The sequence below is a fragment of the Sorex araneus genome, chromosome X, assembly GCF_027595985.1.
Source record: "Sorex araneus isolate mSorAra2 chromosome X, mSorAra2.pri, whole genome shotgun sequence".
NCBI lineage: Eukaryota > Metazoa > Chordata > Mammalia > Eulipotyphla > Soricidae > Sorex > Sorex araneus.
In genome coordinates, this window is record NC_073313.1 from 358,707,947 (window position 1) to 358,724,340 (window position 16,394).

Genomic DNA, 16,394 nt, shown 5'->3' on the forward strand with positions numbered 1-16,394 from the left:
TCAGTTTTTAAGATTTATTTTAATATTTGGGGGAGGAGGTTTGAGGCCACAGCTGGGATGCTCTGTACTCAGAAGTGACCCCTGGTGGTGCTCAGGAGACCGAATGCAGGGCCAGGGACCAAACTGAATGCAAGAGAAACACTTTATCCCCTGTGCTATTTCTTAGGGCCCTTATTTTTATTTGGAGGATGGGTAAATTTGGGGACCACAGTTTAGTGGTGCTCATGATAGTGCTCATGGGACTATTTGCAATGCCAGGGTCAACCACATGCAAGGCAAGCACCTTAACTCCTGTGCTATCTCTCTGGCCTCAAAATTTATTTTTATTATTGCTTTACTTTGCAGAGAAAAAGGACAGTTTTGAGTCTAGTTACTTGTTCGTGAGATCGTTTTAGTGCTACTTTAGGCCTACATAGTCATTGCATTTAAGAAAATGCATACGTAAAAATGAATTTATTTAAAAACTAAATTGAGGGGTCAGAGTGTTAATGCAGCTGGTAGGGCATTTGCCTTGCATGCAGCTGACCTGGGTTTGATCCCCAGCATCCTGTATGGCCCCCTGAGCACCACCAGGAGTAATTCCTGAGTGCAGAGACAGGAGTAACACCCTTGAGCATCATAAGGTGTGGCACAAAAACAAAAACAAACCCCAGCCTATATATTGAGAACTTTAGCTTCTGTTTCCCTTTATTTTTACAGTAAGGCAAGAGAATGAAAGAAGTAGATAATATTGAAAGTATAAAAGAAGAATGGTAAGTTAATTTAAGCTATTGAATTTCTTATTCTTGATGTTAGAATTTGTGTTATTGCCTTTCGCTGCTAAAATGTCTACATTATGAATACCTCCCTTAGCTGTTAGTAGTCATATATTTTGAAATTTCTTTTTTTACTGAAGCCAAATTTAACTGAAGTATAAAATATTTTCCTTGGTGTAAAGGCGGTGTTAAAATTATCTCTGTTTTCACATTACTTATTATTTAAGTAAGAAATTGAGGGGCTGCAGAGATAGTACAGTGGGTAAGGATGCTTGCCTTGCACATGACTGACCTGGGTTCAATCCCTGGTGTCCCATATGATTCCTTGAGAATTGGGTGATTCCTGAGAGCCAGGAGTAACCCCAGAGCACACTGGGTGTACCCCTAAAAAGAAACAAAACAAAACAAAAACCCAGAGAGAAATTGAGAGAGATGGGGAGAGAGGGGGAGGGAGAAGGAGGGGAGGGAGGGAGAGGGAGAAGGAGGGGAGAGAGGGAGAGGGAGAGGAAGGGAGAGGGAGAGAAGAGAAATTGAGTAATAGTTATACTACCTTGGAATAGTAGTGAAAGATCTGCCTTTGGAGTCAACCTGACCTTTTTATTTAAATTGCAGTTGAAACAACATGGTTCCAATAATATTAATGTTTAGGCTTTCTTTTGTAGAAAGCTACTATACCTTCACCATCATCAAAGTACCAAAGGCCCTCCATACTGTTCTTATGTTACTTCTATTTTTTGAGTTTTATTGTTTTGGTTTTTTTAACTAAATGCTGCCAATATTATTATTGTTTTGGGGACCACACCCAGCAATGTTCAAGCCTGACTCCGGACTCTGTGCTCAGGGATCACTCCTGGCGGGCACCGCAGACCCCCTGGGATGTCAAAGATCAAACCTGGGTCAGCCTGCCCTGTGCAAGGCAAGCCCCCTGCCTGCTGTACTGTCTCTCTGGGCTCCTGTTTTCAGCTCTTGCAGCACGGCAGGACCCTACCACTATTACCCGAAGGTCCCCTTTCCCTCTCTTTGCACCCTCAGAGCACAGTTCTGTTGGCCCTGTCTCCAGGTTCATTTGGGGACCTTCTCTTCTTTTGCTCCTTAAACCTGCCTTTAAACCCAGCCTCCAAGGTCAGGGAAGTGGCTCAGCGGTGAAACCCATTCTTTGCCTGCATGAGACCTGGGTTCAATTCCAGGCAAATAAATAAATAAAGTCTCTGTATTATGTTACGTCTGTGCGACTTACAGAAGAGAGTATTTCGTTCATCATCTTATCTGTGAACTGGATGTGCACTAGTACCTGAGAGATTCTTGGGGGACTTAACAGATATAAAGTGCTTAGCTCGGTATTTGCACGTGATTCTTTTTTTTTTTTTAATTTTTTTGCTTTTTGGGTCACACCTGGCAATGCACAGGGGTTACTCCTGGCTCTGCACTCAGGAATTACTCCTGGCAGTGCTCAGGGGACCATATGGGATGCTGGGAATCGAACCCGGGGTCGGCTGGGTGCAAGGCAAATGCCCTACCTGCTGTGCTATTGCTCCAGCCCCTGCACGTGATTCTTATTACTATAAAATTTCACTTGCGGAAGGTAGGTGAGTGGTCAAACCAAAATGAAATGAATTAAGATTCATGCTTGTCAAAATGATTGTTTTTGGAGACTCTGAAGATCAAATCCAGGGCCCATCTATCCAAGGCAAGTGCTCTTCCCTGAGTTCTCTCCTCAGCCCCAACTTTGCTTTCACTGTCACTGTCACCCCGTTGCTCATCGATTTGTTTGAGCGGGCAACAGTAACGTCTCTCATTGTGAGACTTATTGTTACTGTTTTTGGCAAATCCAGTATGCCACGGGTAGCTTGCCAGACTCTGCTGTGCGGGTACAATACTCTCGGTAGCTTGCCGGGCTCTCCGAGAGGGGCAGAGAAATCGAACACGGGTCGGTTCGATTCCTCCGCGTGAAAGGGGAACGCCCTACCACTGTGCTATCGCTCCAGCCAAGCTTTGCTTTATGTTGTTAAAAGTTTGGGGCTTTGTTTCTGTTTTGGGGTACATCTGGTGGTGCTCAGGGAACCGTAGAGGGTGCCGGGGATTGAACCTTTCTCAGGCATGCAAGGCAAGCATCCTGCCCACTGTATTCTCTCTGTCCCTCTCCCCTCCACGCCGTGATTATTGTTAATAGACTTAGGAGATGAGTCTGTACTTCATACTTATGCTTTGTAAATGCTTCTCTTCTGAACACATATTGTTTCTTTTCCACTGGGGTGTCGTTTTTATGTAAATATGATTTTGAGGTGGTGTCAGGGGCCTCTAAAGAACACCTTACTTGACTGAGAAGATTGCCAGGATTAGCGTGTTCACAGTGAAGGCTCTGACTGACTCTAGAAGGCAGATCAGTACAAGGAAAAGGCCCATCTGGTAAAGCACAGAGGAGATCAGGCACAAGCTGCCAGTGGTCTTCGCCCAGTGGAGTTGTGGGGGTACACTTCATCCCTCCAGGACAGGGCACACTGATGGAGAGAAATGTACTCTGGTGAAGGGTGTTGGACAACTTTGTAACTATGTATCTCACTGTGATTAAATGTAAAAAATACATTTAAATAATGGACTGGAACAACCCACAGAGAAGCGGCAGGCATTCTGGTGAGCAACGCGGCCCGGACAATGCTCCGGACCCGAATTGGGGCCAGCAACAACGGGGGGCCGGAAGGAGGAGGTGCCTTCAGCACACCTTCTACAGATGGAACCCTGGCGACACTGAGCAGCAACTAACACGGCTCCAGGATTCAGGACTGGGACACATCCGAGCCGCGCGGCCGCATTGACCTTTTCTAAAACTTGAAAACATACAATCTTTTAATGGAAAACTAATTATCAAATGCCTCCTTATTAGTGTTATCTTGTTTGGGGATATAACTCCCACAACAATAGTGAGTTTTGTGTTGAAATATGGAACGTAATCAAGGTGAAGAGAAAATAAAGTGAAATTCATCAGTTATACAGTTGGGGTGGGGGGCGGGGGGTATACCGGGGATTTTGGTGGTGGAATATGGGCACTGGTGAAGGGATGGTGTTTGAATACGGTATAACTGAGACAAACCTGAGAACTCTGTAACTTTCCACATGGTGATAAAATTTAAAAAAAAATAAAAATTAAAAAAAAAATAATGGACTGGAGTGATAGCACAGTGGGTAGGGCGTTTGCCTTGCACACGGCCCACTTGGGTTCGATTCCTTGCCCCTCTCAGAGAGCCTGGCAAGCTACAAAGAGTATCCTGCCCACACGGCAGGGCCTGGCAAGCTACCTATAGCATATTCGATATGCCAAAAACAGTAACAAGTCCCACAATGGAGACGTTTACTGGTGCCCGCTCAAGCAAATCGATGAACAATGGGACGACAGTGCCACAGTGCTACATTTAAGTAATGCTCAGCATCTCTTTTTTTTGCTTTTTGGGTCACACCCAGCGATGCTCAGGGGCTACTCCTGGCTTTGCACTCAGGAACTACTCCTGGCAGTGCTTGGGGGACCATATGGGATGCCGGGGATCGAACCCGGGTCGGCCGCGTGCAAGGCAAACGCCCTACCCGCTGTGCTATCGCTCCGGCCCCCCAGCATCTCTTATCTTTAGAGAAATATAGATGTAAGTCAAAACAGCCATGAGAGTATAGGTGCCATTCTCACTGGTGCCATTCACACCAGTGAGAATGGCACCTATACAATCATCATCATAAGCATTATCTCCCAGTACCAAGTGGTGATAGCACAGGAGAAATGTTTCTGCCAGAGACATGCGTTGAAGCTGGACTCAAAGCTAATGTACATGTGGTACCAGGGCTCAAACCCGAGGCCTCACACATGCAAGGCCAGTTCTCTGCTGCTGCGCTGCCTCTCTGCTCCTAGTTTGTTGGGGTTATTTTCTTTTCATGAATGGGTATTTTCCACTGCTTTTTGTTGCTGTTTTTGCAGTTGATACAATCATATGGTCTTTTCTTCCTTAAAATGCTAACATAATGACTTTCACTAATTGTTTACGTTAATGTTGGACCAGGCTTGCATACCTGGAATACCCTTAACTTTGATGGATACATGTTTTTACACACTGTTAGGGTTCAAACCGTGGAGGATTGTCATGTCTGTGCTCATGAGAGACTTAGTCTCTAGGATTTTTTTTTTTAAGTATTTTTGTCTAATTTTAGTTTCAGAGTAAAACTGTCCTCATGGGAGTACAAAGTATTTCCTTCCGTGAGCCAGAGTGATAGTACAGCGGGTTGGGCATTTGCCTTGCATGTGGCCAACCAGGATACAATTCCCAGCATTCTATAGGGTCCCTTGAGCACCACCAGGAGTGATCCCTAAATGCCAGGAGTAAGCCCTGAGCATCTCTGGGTGTGTGGGTGTGCTCCCCCCCACCCCCCGCCACACACAAAACCTATTTTTTTTGTTTTAAGTATTACCTTCTGGTTTTATTTTGTGGAAGAAATTATTGAGAACTAGTATCATTTCTTTTTTTTTTTTTTTTTTTTTTTTTTTTTGCTTTTTGGGTCACACCCAGCAATGCTCAGGGGTTACTCCTGGCTTTCACTCAGGAATTACTCCTGGCAGTGCTTGGGGGACCATATGGGATGCCGGGGATTGAACCCGGGTCGGCCGCGTGCAAGGCAAACGCCCTACCCGCTGTGCTATCGCTCCGGCCCCAAGAGAACTAGTATCATTTCTTGCTTAAATGTTTGGTAGAATAAACCAGTGAAATCATCTGTACCTGGTACTTTTTTTTTTAATTTTTTTTTATTTTTTATTTTTTATTTTTTTTATTGAATCACCAAGTGGAGGGTTACAAAGTTCTCAGGATTATGTCAGTTATACAATATTCAAACACCCCTCCCTTCACCAGTGCCCATCTTCCATCCCCAACCCCCCCAGTATATCTGCCGCCCCCTCCCACCTCCCTAGTCCCCACCCTTGTACGTGATAAGTTTCACTTCATTTGCGCTTATCTCGATTACATTCCATGTTTCAACACACAACTCACTACTGTTGCTGGGGTTTCCCCCCAAAAAGAAAAAGACAGTCCTATTGCCAATGAGGCATTTGATAATTCTCCATTACTAAGCATATAGAGATATTAAGTCCTGCTGTTTGTTACATAACTTTTCTTTTTCCCCCTTGCCCCGCGCCACCAAGTTCACGCCTGTTTAGTAATCGCCACGCTGTCTGACAAAGGGAAAAAAACCGAAGAGGATGGTTATTTCCCGTCATCAGCCGGCGTGGGGCTCTGGCTTAGTTGATAGTCTAGTAGAGTGTCTGGAAGCAGTTTCTGGAACCAAAGCTCTTGCGCTGATATCGGCTCCGGCTCGAGATACCACCAGCGTCCCGCTGGTCCATGTACCTAATTTTTCACCTTATTTCCCATTCCCACGCCACCAGGTCTGTTTGCTTAATGGACATCACACTATGTTTGACACCACGCCGCGTTTCTTCCCGAGAAAGAAGGATATTTCTTCTCAGCCGGCGTGGGGATATAGCTTAGTTCAGTCTAGAGAGATGGCTACCATTTTGATTGCCTTCAATATTTCAACAAAATACTTACTATTCTTGTTAGGATCACCCACAAAAGTCCGACCCATTAAGAAGGAACCATTACATACTGCTGATACTAAGATGACATTAGGTCGCGCGGATAGATCAGTGCCCTTAATCGGTGCCTGTTCACATTATTTATTCCTCCTTACATGAATTTCAGTAGCTTGTCCCTTTTAAGGAACTGATTCATTTTACCAAGTTGTCAAATTTGTGAATTAGAGTTGTTTAGTATGCATCGCTACCTAGCACACTTGTCTCCCAAACATTCAGACTCTTTCTGAGGCATTTTGTTTGTTTTGCTTTTTTGTTGTGTCCTGGGACCACACCTGGCTGTGCTCAGGGTTGGTTTTTTCTTTTTTTTTTTTTTTGACTGAATCAGTCCTGGGTGGGTCACAAGAACCACATTTGTGCTGAGGATCAAGCCAGGTCAGCAAGCTGAGTGCCTTACCTCAGTATTAGCTCTCTGGCCACATTTATCAGGCATGTTATATTGAATTGATTTGGGGGGGAGGGGGGCATGTGGCACACTGGGCAATGCGTAGGGTTTTCAACTGGCTCTATGCTCAGGAATTATTCCTGGAGGGGCTTGGGGGCCCATATATGGTGCCAGGGATTGAATTGAACCCAGGTTGCTATACCATCTCTTCTGCCTATTTATTTAATTCGTTATTTTGGGGGTTGGGGCCATACCCAGCAGTGCTTAGGGCTTACTCCTGGCTCTGTGCTCCGGAATCACTCCTAAGGGGGGAGGGAACCATATAGGGTGCTGGGGAGTGAACCCATGTCAGCCGTGTGTGAGGCAAGCACCCTACCTTCTGAACTATCACTGGACATTTTATTACTTATTTACGTGTTTGTTTATTTTTGGTTTGGGGGCCTCACCTGGTGATGCTCAGAGCTTGCCTCTTGTTCTCTGCTCAGGAGTCACTTCTGCCAGAGCTTGGGGAAACCGTAGAGTGGTGCCGGGGATCAAACCAAATTGGCTACATACAAGGCAAATACCTTAGCCCCTGTACTAGCTCTCTAGCCCATTTTGAATGACTGGAATTCACGTTGCAAGAGTTTAATAGAATTAACATGGCAAATAGAGAGGGGTAAGATGTCAATCATTCTGGAAACGCTGCCTCACTGGTTTGCACTTAATAAAGGCCAAGAAGTTTATTCCAGGGGACTGGAACACAGGCTTTGCATGCAGGAGCCCTGGTTTGGTCCCTAGCACCGCTTGTTCCCCTGAGCACCACTTTTTTTATGATCCCCCAAATAAGAATAATTAGTAGTCTAGCATAAATTGCTTTCCAAACAGAAGGAACAGAGGCCGAGAGTGTAGGTGATTGTCGTATTATTGTCTAATATTTGAGAACTTACTGTGTGTCGGGTGTGTACTGGTATGAGTTTGCATTTCATTTTCCCAAAACAATGTGAGCTAGGTGTAATTGCGTTTACATGAGCAAGCCAAATCACAGGGCAGCAAAGTGTCCTGCCCAAAGTCCGTATGACTTAGTTCCAGTACCTACACACCAATACCGAAACCTACCCTTCTCTGCACCCCTTTGCTGATAAAAAGGCGCAGCCAGTGGTAGTGAGGGGACCTCTTAGGGTGTGTATGGTTTTTTTTATTTTTTAATTGAGTTACCGTGTTACAGTTACAGGACTTTTAGGATCGAGTCTCAGTCATACTATGCTCAAACACCCATCCCTTCATCAGTGTACATGTTCTACCACCAATAACCCCAGCACACCCTCCTCCCCCACCCCTCTGCCTGCGTGGCAGATGATTATCACTTTACTCTTTCCTTACTTTGATTACATTCAGTTTTCGACAGGAAACTCACTATCATTATTTGGTGTTTTACCCCCAACAGTCAGACCTGTCGGAATGACATCATTAGATTGTATGTTTTCTATTGTTGGTAACAACGAGCATATGATGTTGCACAGTTGCAAAAGTGGTCGCCCGGATTTGGAATTCTGGTATTAAGTCCAGAGGTATTTCTGCCAGCAGCCGCTGCATTCCGAGATTGGTTTCTGTGGCACTGGGATCATGGCTGTTCAGGAGCGGAGGAGCTGTCCATGGGCGACTGCTCGGGGTCTCATTTGGGCAGGAGGCAGGGCCAGTTCTGCCTCCCCCATCGCAAGATTCCCCATGCATCCCGTCCCATCACTGCAAACTCCTACCTCTCTGTCCAATTGGTTCTGAACAGTGGCGGTCGCCATGCTGTCGCAGTGGGGAAAAGGCCGAGGGACAGAAACCCTTCCCCTCCTGGGGCTGCACGGGGCCGTAGCTTAGTTCAGAGTCCAGGAGTATTCTGCCAGTAGCCGCTGCATTCTGAGATTGGTTTATGTGCCTCTGGGATAACGGATGCTCAGGAGTGGTGAAGCCATTCCAGAGCATATATTTTTTATATCAGGAAAGGTCTGGAGATGTCCAGTCCCGCATACCGGAGTCGTGTTAGTAGAAGCTCAGTGTCGCCGGGGCTCCATCTGGAGAAGGCGTGCTGGGTGTGTGTGTATGTTTTAGCCTAAGAACTGACATGTCATCGCTTTGAAAAGACATAATACTTTGTGATAATATCTGGTATCATATGAGCATGCATAGAATTACCTAGAATAGAGTTGCCTAAATTAAAGCATTGCCCTTAGTATGAGCATTTTGATAGCAATTCTATAACAACAGTTTTGCAAGACAATCTGATCTCATGATAAAAAGAGAGGAGGCCTTGACTCAATGGTGAACTGGGCTCCGTAGTGACCTTGGCTCTTGTGGTGACCTTACCTCCATGGTGACCTTGCACCCATGGTGACCTTGCTTCTGTGATGACTTTACCCCTGTGGTGACCTTGAGTCTGTGGTGAACTTGTGTCTGTGGTGACCTTGCCCCTGTGGTGACCTTGGTTACATGGTGACCTAGCCTCCATAGTGACCTTGGTTCTGTGATAATTTTACCCCTGTGGTGACCTTGAGTCCATGGTGACCTTGCACCCATAGTGACCTTGACCCCATGGTGACCTTGGTTCCATGTGGCTTTGTATCTATGGTGACCTTGCCTCTATGGTGACCTTGCACCCATGGTCACCTTACCCCCATGGTCACCTTGGCTTCATGGTAACCTTGGTTCTATGATGACCTTGTGTCCATGAAGACCTTGTTTCCATGTGACTGTCACCCCTTCTGTAAGTTGCTGGTTGGAATAATGGTTGTTTTCTATACAGGGTTTGTGATGCAGGAGCCAACAACCAGCCTCTGAGTGTGAGTCAACAAACAAACTGTGACTATCTTGTTGACAACCTTTTTGAGGAAGCTCAAAAGGTCGGTGCCAAATGCCTGTCTCCCAGTGAACAGAAGAAACAGGTACGTTTACATTATTTTTTCTTTCAGTTACTATTATTTAAGTTACTATTTATTTTCTCTTTTGTATTTTTTTCCCAGGGGCCATGCCCAGAGGTGTTCGGGGCTTATTCCTGGCTCTGAGTTCAGGGACCCCTTCTAGCAGGGCTCAAGGGACCGTATGGGTTCTGGGGAATCAGGTTTACTGCATGCAAGGTGAGCATCTCGCATGCTGTCCTATCTCTCTGACCCTTGGCACTGACATTGAAAACCAAGGCTGGGACCCAGAGTACAGTGAGTAGAGCACTTGCCATGTGGCTGGCCCAGATTTGCCCCCTAGCATCTTGTATGGTCCCCCGAGTCCCACCAGGAGTGATCTCTGAGTGTAGAACCAGGAGTAAGCCCTGAGTACAGACAAAGAAACAGAAAACAAACCAAAACAGAAAAGAAAAGCAATACTGGTGCTTTCAAATGAATCAAAGCCATGGCACCAAACAGTTCTAGTTATTACTATGTTCTTTGCTTGTCCTTGCAGGTGAGCAAAGCCTTTGATTGTAACTAGAGAGAGAATACAGGGATTGAGACTCTTGACCTTGCATCATATCTGGCAGTTTAATTACTGGCACTGCATGACATCATATGGCATCATATGGTCCCACAAGCACTGCTGGGTGTAGCCTACGCCCTTACTCCTGAGAAAAAGCCTTTGAAGGGTTAGAGAGAACAGCTGGTAGGGAACTTGCCTTGCGCGATCTGACCTGGGTTCTGTCCCTGACACCTCTTTGAAATTAAAGTTACTAATTTTGTTAAATCTCAACCCTTCAAAATGTAGCTTAGTAGTCTGTGTGACTAAGTGTGAAGCATATGTAAAGCAACTCTTTAATACCAGAAGTCTCTTAGGGAAAGGCACCATGGTTTTTAAAAACTATGCCACAGAGATGCCAATCTGCAAATAATTTCAGGTGTCCAAGCTGAGACCTATGGTGTTTTTTGGGGGGATTGGGGCTGGTCAACACCTCCTAAAGCAACAAACAGCCTAATAAATTCTTAGACAAGGACTTAACAACCCTGTGATTCGATAAAACAGTCTTCATGAATTCAATGAATTTTCTATACTTATTGATTAAAATGTCGCATCTTTTTTTTTATCAGATCAGTTTTAACTCTAGATTTGTATCAACAAAAGTTGCTGCTTTTTCGACATTAAAATAAATTTTAAATTAAAAATGTCATTATCACTGTCATCACTGTCATCCCATTGCTCATCGATTTGCTCGAGCAGGCACCAGTAACGTCTCCATTGTGAGACTTGTTACTGTATTTGGCATATCAAATATGCCATGGGTAGCTTGCCAGGCTCTGCCGTGCAGGCAAGATATTTTCAGTAGCTTGCTGGGTTCTCCAAGAGAGGTGGAAGAATCAAACCTGTGTTCGCCGCATGCAAGGTGAACGCCCTACCCGCTGCGCTATCACTCCAACCCAAATTAAAAATGAAAACTTAAAAACTATGCTGAATAAGTAAAGATAACACACTGTAGCACTGTAGCACTGTCGTCCTTTTGTTCATCGATTTGCTCAAGCAGACACCAGTAACGTCTCCGTTATGAGACTTGTTACTGTTTTTGGCATATCTAATACGCCACGGGTAGCTTGCCAGGCTTTGCCATGTGGGCGGGATACTCTTGGTAGCTTGCCGGGCTCTCTGAGAGGGGCAGAGGAATCGAACCCAGGTCGGCCGCATGCAAGACAAACGCCCTACCTGCTGTTATCGCTCAAGTAAAGATAATGTGAATGAAAATGAGGCTGAACTGTCTGGGCTTTGTTTGGTTTGGGTCTTGGTGCCAAGAATTAAACCCAGAGCCACACACAGGTTAAGAACGTGCTTTGCTGCTGAGCCACCCTGCCAGCCCAGAATTGTCTGCATTGTCTGCTGTTTCTGGTCATCCCACATAAAGCAATCTACAGAGGAGAGGAGGTGCCTCCATGATTTTTTGTTTATTTTTATTATTATTATTTTTTATTGAATCACCGTGAGCAATACTTACAAAGCTTTCATGTTTGAGTTTTAGTCATACAATGATTGAACACCCATTCCTCCACCAATGCACACTTTCTACCACCAGTTGTCCCCAGTATCTCCCCACCCATCCCACCCCTCCCCCTGCCTCCATGGCAGACAATTTCCCCATACTCTCTCTCTACTTTTGGGCATTATGGTTTGCAATACAGATACTGAGAGGACATCACATTTGGTCCTTTATCTACTTTCAGCACACAACTCCCATCCCGAACGATCCCTCCAATGATCATTAACTTAGTGATCCCTTCTCTATTCCAGCTACCTTCTCCCCCAGCTCATGAGGCAGTGCCTCTATGTTTGACATGCAGTACCCTAAGATTCCATTTCTGGTACCCCACAGACCCCTGAGTATCCCCCAGCACCACACCAGGAGTATCCCTGACCATTGTTGGGTGTGAACCCCACCCTGCAACCCTCCAAAGTTACTTATAGATGACCATGGTTATCCAAACCATAGATTGTTGGCAGACATTTTTTTCAGAATGAATAAAGTTAGTTTGGCACTTCACAAAAAACAACTTACAGTATTTGCTGTGAGAGAAATCTTTTATTTTGTCAACTTATTTAGAGAAAATATGAATTTTGGTAAAGTGCCACCACACATTTGACAGCTTTCCAAAACAGAATTTTTTTTGATTAGATCATTGTCATATAAATGAATATATTTTTAAAATATTATATAATGAGAGCAGCTTTGGAAGATTTGCATGACTCAGTACCAATATTTTTCAATCAATGTATGATGTTATAAAACAACATTGGGTGAAGGAGCCAAAAAGTGTCCTGCGGTCTGATGGATCCTCCTATGTGATGTTTGAGAAGACTTTTGTTTCAGATTCCACAATTGCATTTTTTTTTTTTTTTTTTTGCTTTTTGGGTCACACCTGGTGATGCACAGGGGTTACTCCTAGCTCTACACTCAAGAATTACTCCTGGCGGTGCTCAGGGGACCATATGGGATGCTGGGAATCGAACCTGGGTCGGCCGCATGCAAGGCAAATGCCCTACCCGCTGTGCTATCGCTCCAGCCCCCACAATCGCATTCTTAAGTTTTGAATACTACCACATTTTAAATGTTGATGTTGTGTTGTGATGTGATGTTGATAAAGAATATCCTGGAAAAGCTGTTTAAAATGTTTCTTCTTGCAACTATGTATCTGTGTGAATAACAGGCTGAAATCAGTCCTTTGGAGACTCCAGCTGACTTGTTCTGTTTTTGTTCTGGGCAGGCCCCATGGTGCTTAAGCGTTACTCCTGGCTCTGCACTCAGTAATCATTCCTGGTGGGGTTGGGGTACCCTATGGGATGCAGGAATCAAACCTAAGTCAGCCACATACAAAGACAAGTGTCCTAGCTACGGGACTATCTCTCTGGCTCCCAATTGGCCCTTTGAAGTTAGGAGTTTTTTTTAAATTCCTTCACTCTAATTTACCTTAATTTTTTTGTACTTTTGGTTTTTGGTTTGTTTCTTTGGGGGCCACACCCAGCAGTGCTCAGGTCTTAACTCCTGTCCTTGCACTCAGGACTTACTCCTGGTGATGCTGGGGACCATATGGCATGCGCGGGGCGGGGGGTGGTGGGAGGAGGAGGGGGAGGGTAGAAGGGTAGATCGGGGAGTCGAACAGAGTGATTGTGTATTGAGTCTGCTGCAACTGTGTGCAAGGCAAATAAACGCCCTGCCCCCTGTACTATCACTCTAGTCCCACCTTTAACTTTTTGAAGGGATTTGTTGGCCAGACCCAGGGTCCTCATGACTTATTATGTTGATTACATCTAAAGTGCTCGAGAGGGGCTGGAGCAATAGCGCAACGGTAGGGCGTTCGCCTTTCACGCGGTCGACCCGTGTTCAATTCCTCCTCTCGGAGAGCCCGGCAAGCTACCGAGAGTATCGTGCCCGCATGGCAGAGCCTGGCAAGCTACCCATGGCGTATTGAATATGCCAAAAACAGTAACAGTAAGTGTCACAATGAGAGATTTACTGGTGCCCGCTCGAACAAATCGAGGAGCAACGGGATGACAGTGACAGTGACAGTGACATCTAAATAGGAGAGCCTGCAGAGCTGTTAGCAGAATAGTGCTCATAGAGTCACCCTCAGTGATGCTCAGGGATCCTGCTCCGGACTCCTGCACATGTGCACAGAATCTCTCGAGCACTTTTTTTTTACTTTTTTTTTTTTTTTTGGGTCACTCCCGGCGATGCACAGGGGTTAACTCCTGGCTCTGCACTCAGGAATAACTCCTGGAAGTGCTTGAGGGACCATATGGGATACTGGGAATCGAACTTGGGTCAGCCGCATGAAGGCAAATGCCTTACCCACTATGCTATCGCTCTAGCCCCTCTCGAGCACTTTTAAGCCATCTCCCAGCCCTGAATCTCAATTTTATTTTATTTTTAATTTTTTTTCCTGGGACTGGAGCCATAGCACAGCGGGTAGGGTGTTTGCCTTGCACATGGTCAACCCAGGTTCGATTCCCAGCATCCCGTATGGTCCCCTGAGCACCACCAGGGGTAATTCCTGAGTGCATGAGCCAGGAGTAACTCCTAGATTACTTGCCAGGTGTAATCCAAAAAGAAAAAAAAAAGTATTTCCTTATTGGCTTTTTTGGGTCACACCCAGCAATGCTGAGCGGTTACTCCTGTCTCTATACTCAGGATTTCCTCCTGGCATTGCTCGGGGACCCTATGGGATGCCAGTGATTGAACCCAGGTTGGCCACATGCAAGGCAAACGCCCTCCCTGCTGAAACAGTAGTTTCCCCGGCTCCTGCATCTCAATTTTAAAGAATAAAGCATATATTCCCAGAGGGAGGTTTTTAAAGAAATTTTAGCCTGCCACTTTTTTTATTTGTTTGTCTTTTAGGCCACAACTGGTGGTGCTCGGGGTTTACTTTGTGCTCTGAGTTCAGGGATTACTTCTGGCGGGGCTTGGGAGACCATATGGGGTGCTGGGGATCAAACTCAGGTTAGCTACGTGAGAGGCAAACACCCACCTGCTGTACAATCTCTCCTGCTCCTAACTCAACACATTTTAGCGTGCTTTGTTTCTTTTTTGCAGGTAGATGTAAACATAAAGTTATGGAAAAATGGGTTCACAGTCAATGATGACTTCCGAAGTTATTCGGATGGTGCAAGTCAGCAGTTTCTGAATGCCATCAAGAAAGGGTAAGCGCTCTACGGGCAGGTTTAGTTGGGGAGAATCATTTTCCATGTTGTCTACACACTCCTGCATGTTCACAGATACACGTTTTCTTTTAGAAGTTCAAAATTTCATAAAATAGGTGGTTTTCTTTTCTTTTTGGATCATAGCCAGTGATGTTCAGGGCTTACTCCTGGCTCTGCACTCAGGAATTACTCTTGGCAGTACTCAGAGGACCATGTGGGATGCCAGGGATCGATCCTGGGTGGACCGTGTGCAAGACAAACGCCCTACCCGCTGTGCTATCACTCCAGTCCAAAATAGGTTTCCTTAAGAGACACTTGGTAGTAGTGGTGGGATGTTCCTGGGAATAGACCCCTGGGTATTTCACATGCAAAGCAAACATGCCACTGCTGCACACATCCCTGGCCAGAAGAAATTTTTTAATTTTTGGTTTTGGGCCACACCCACTGTGTTCAGTCAGGGCTTGCTACTTAGCCTGTTCAGCAATTAGTCCAGGTAGGGAAATCATATGGGAATGGTGGGGATCAAACCTAGATCAGCTGCATGCAAGGCATGTTCCTTCTCCACTGTGCTATCTTTCTGGCCCAGAAATATTTTCTTTATTGTGTATGTGCCGGGGGGGGGGGGGGGGGCGGCAGGGGGAAGGTTGGAAGTCCACACCTGTGGTATTATGAAGCCACTCCAGCTGAGGTGCTCAGAACCATATTGGTGTGGGGGATCCAACCTGGGTCAGCCACATCTTATCCCCTGTACTGTCTCTTTGATCCTGAGGGACATTTTCTTAAGAGAAGTTCAGAGAAACCAATTTTGAAGAGTTTAGGAATTTGGATTCTGATCAACCCAAATCTGATTTACACCAATTCACTTTTGCCAAGTATCACATAGTAAGTATCCTCCTTGGCACTTAATGTGTAAATGCTTATAGACTTTGAATTGTGATTTGCATTCCCCGGTAATGCTTACTTTTCATTCATAATACTAGGTGCCATAGATGCCTGTTGAATTTATTTTCTTTACTTTTGACTTTCAGGGTTTGTTTATTTTTGGGTACCATGGGCCGCATGGTCAGGAACTGCTCTGGATCACTCCTGGTAGTGGCCAGGAGAGCACCTGTGGTGCAGGGGATGAAACCTGGGTCAGCTGCATACACGGCAAGCGCCCTGCCCACTGTATATCTCTCTAGCCTCTCTTTATTTCTGCCTTGGGACCACACCTCGCCATGCCCAGAGGCTGCTCCTGATCTGCTCCTGGGTGTGCCTCGACATCACTTCTTGCATTACAGAACCAGAGTCTGCCACACGCAAGGCCTTCCCCTACAGGATCTCTCTAGCCACTTTAGGTTTAATTTTAAACTGGCAATTCCTGTGCTTCATGATCACAGTCACGATCATCCCGTTGCTCATTGATTTGCTCGGGCGGGCACCAGTAATGTCTCCATTGTGAGACTTGTTACTATTTTTGGCATACCAAATACACCATGGGTAGCTTGCCAGGCTCTGCCGT

At 45.5% G+C, this 16,394-nt stretch overlaps 1 protein-coding gene across 1 annotated transcript in view; it reads left to right on the forward strand.

Moving 5' to 3' along the window:
• UBXN2A (UBX domain protein 2A) overlaps nucleotides 1-16,394 on the forward strand; it is a 39,295-nt gene that overhangs the window by 8,696 nt on the left and 14,205 nt on the right. The window contains exons 2-4 of the mRNA XM_055121829.1: nucleotides 700-752; nucleotides 9,537-9,675; nucleotides 14,787-14,893. Of these exons, the coding sequence (XP_054977804.1) occupies nucleotides 712-752; nucleotides 9,537-9,675; nucleotides 14,787-14,893 (287 nt within the window). The 5' untranslated portion in view covers nucleotides 700-711. The remainder of the gene's footprint in view (nucleotides 1-699; nucleotides 753-9,536; nucleotides 9,676-14,786; nucleotides 14,894-16,394) is intronic.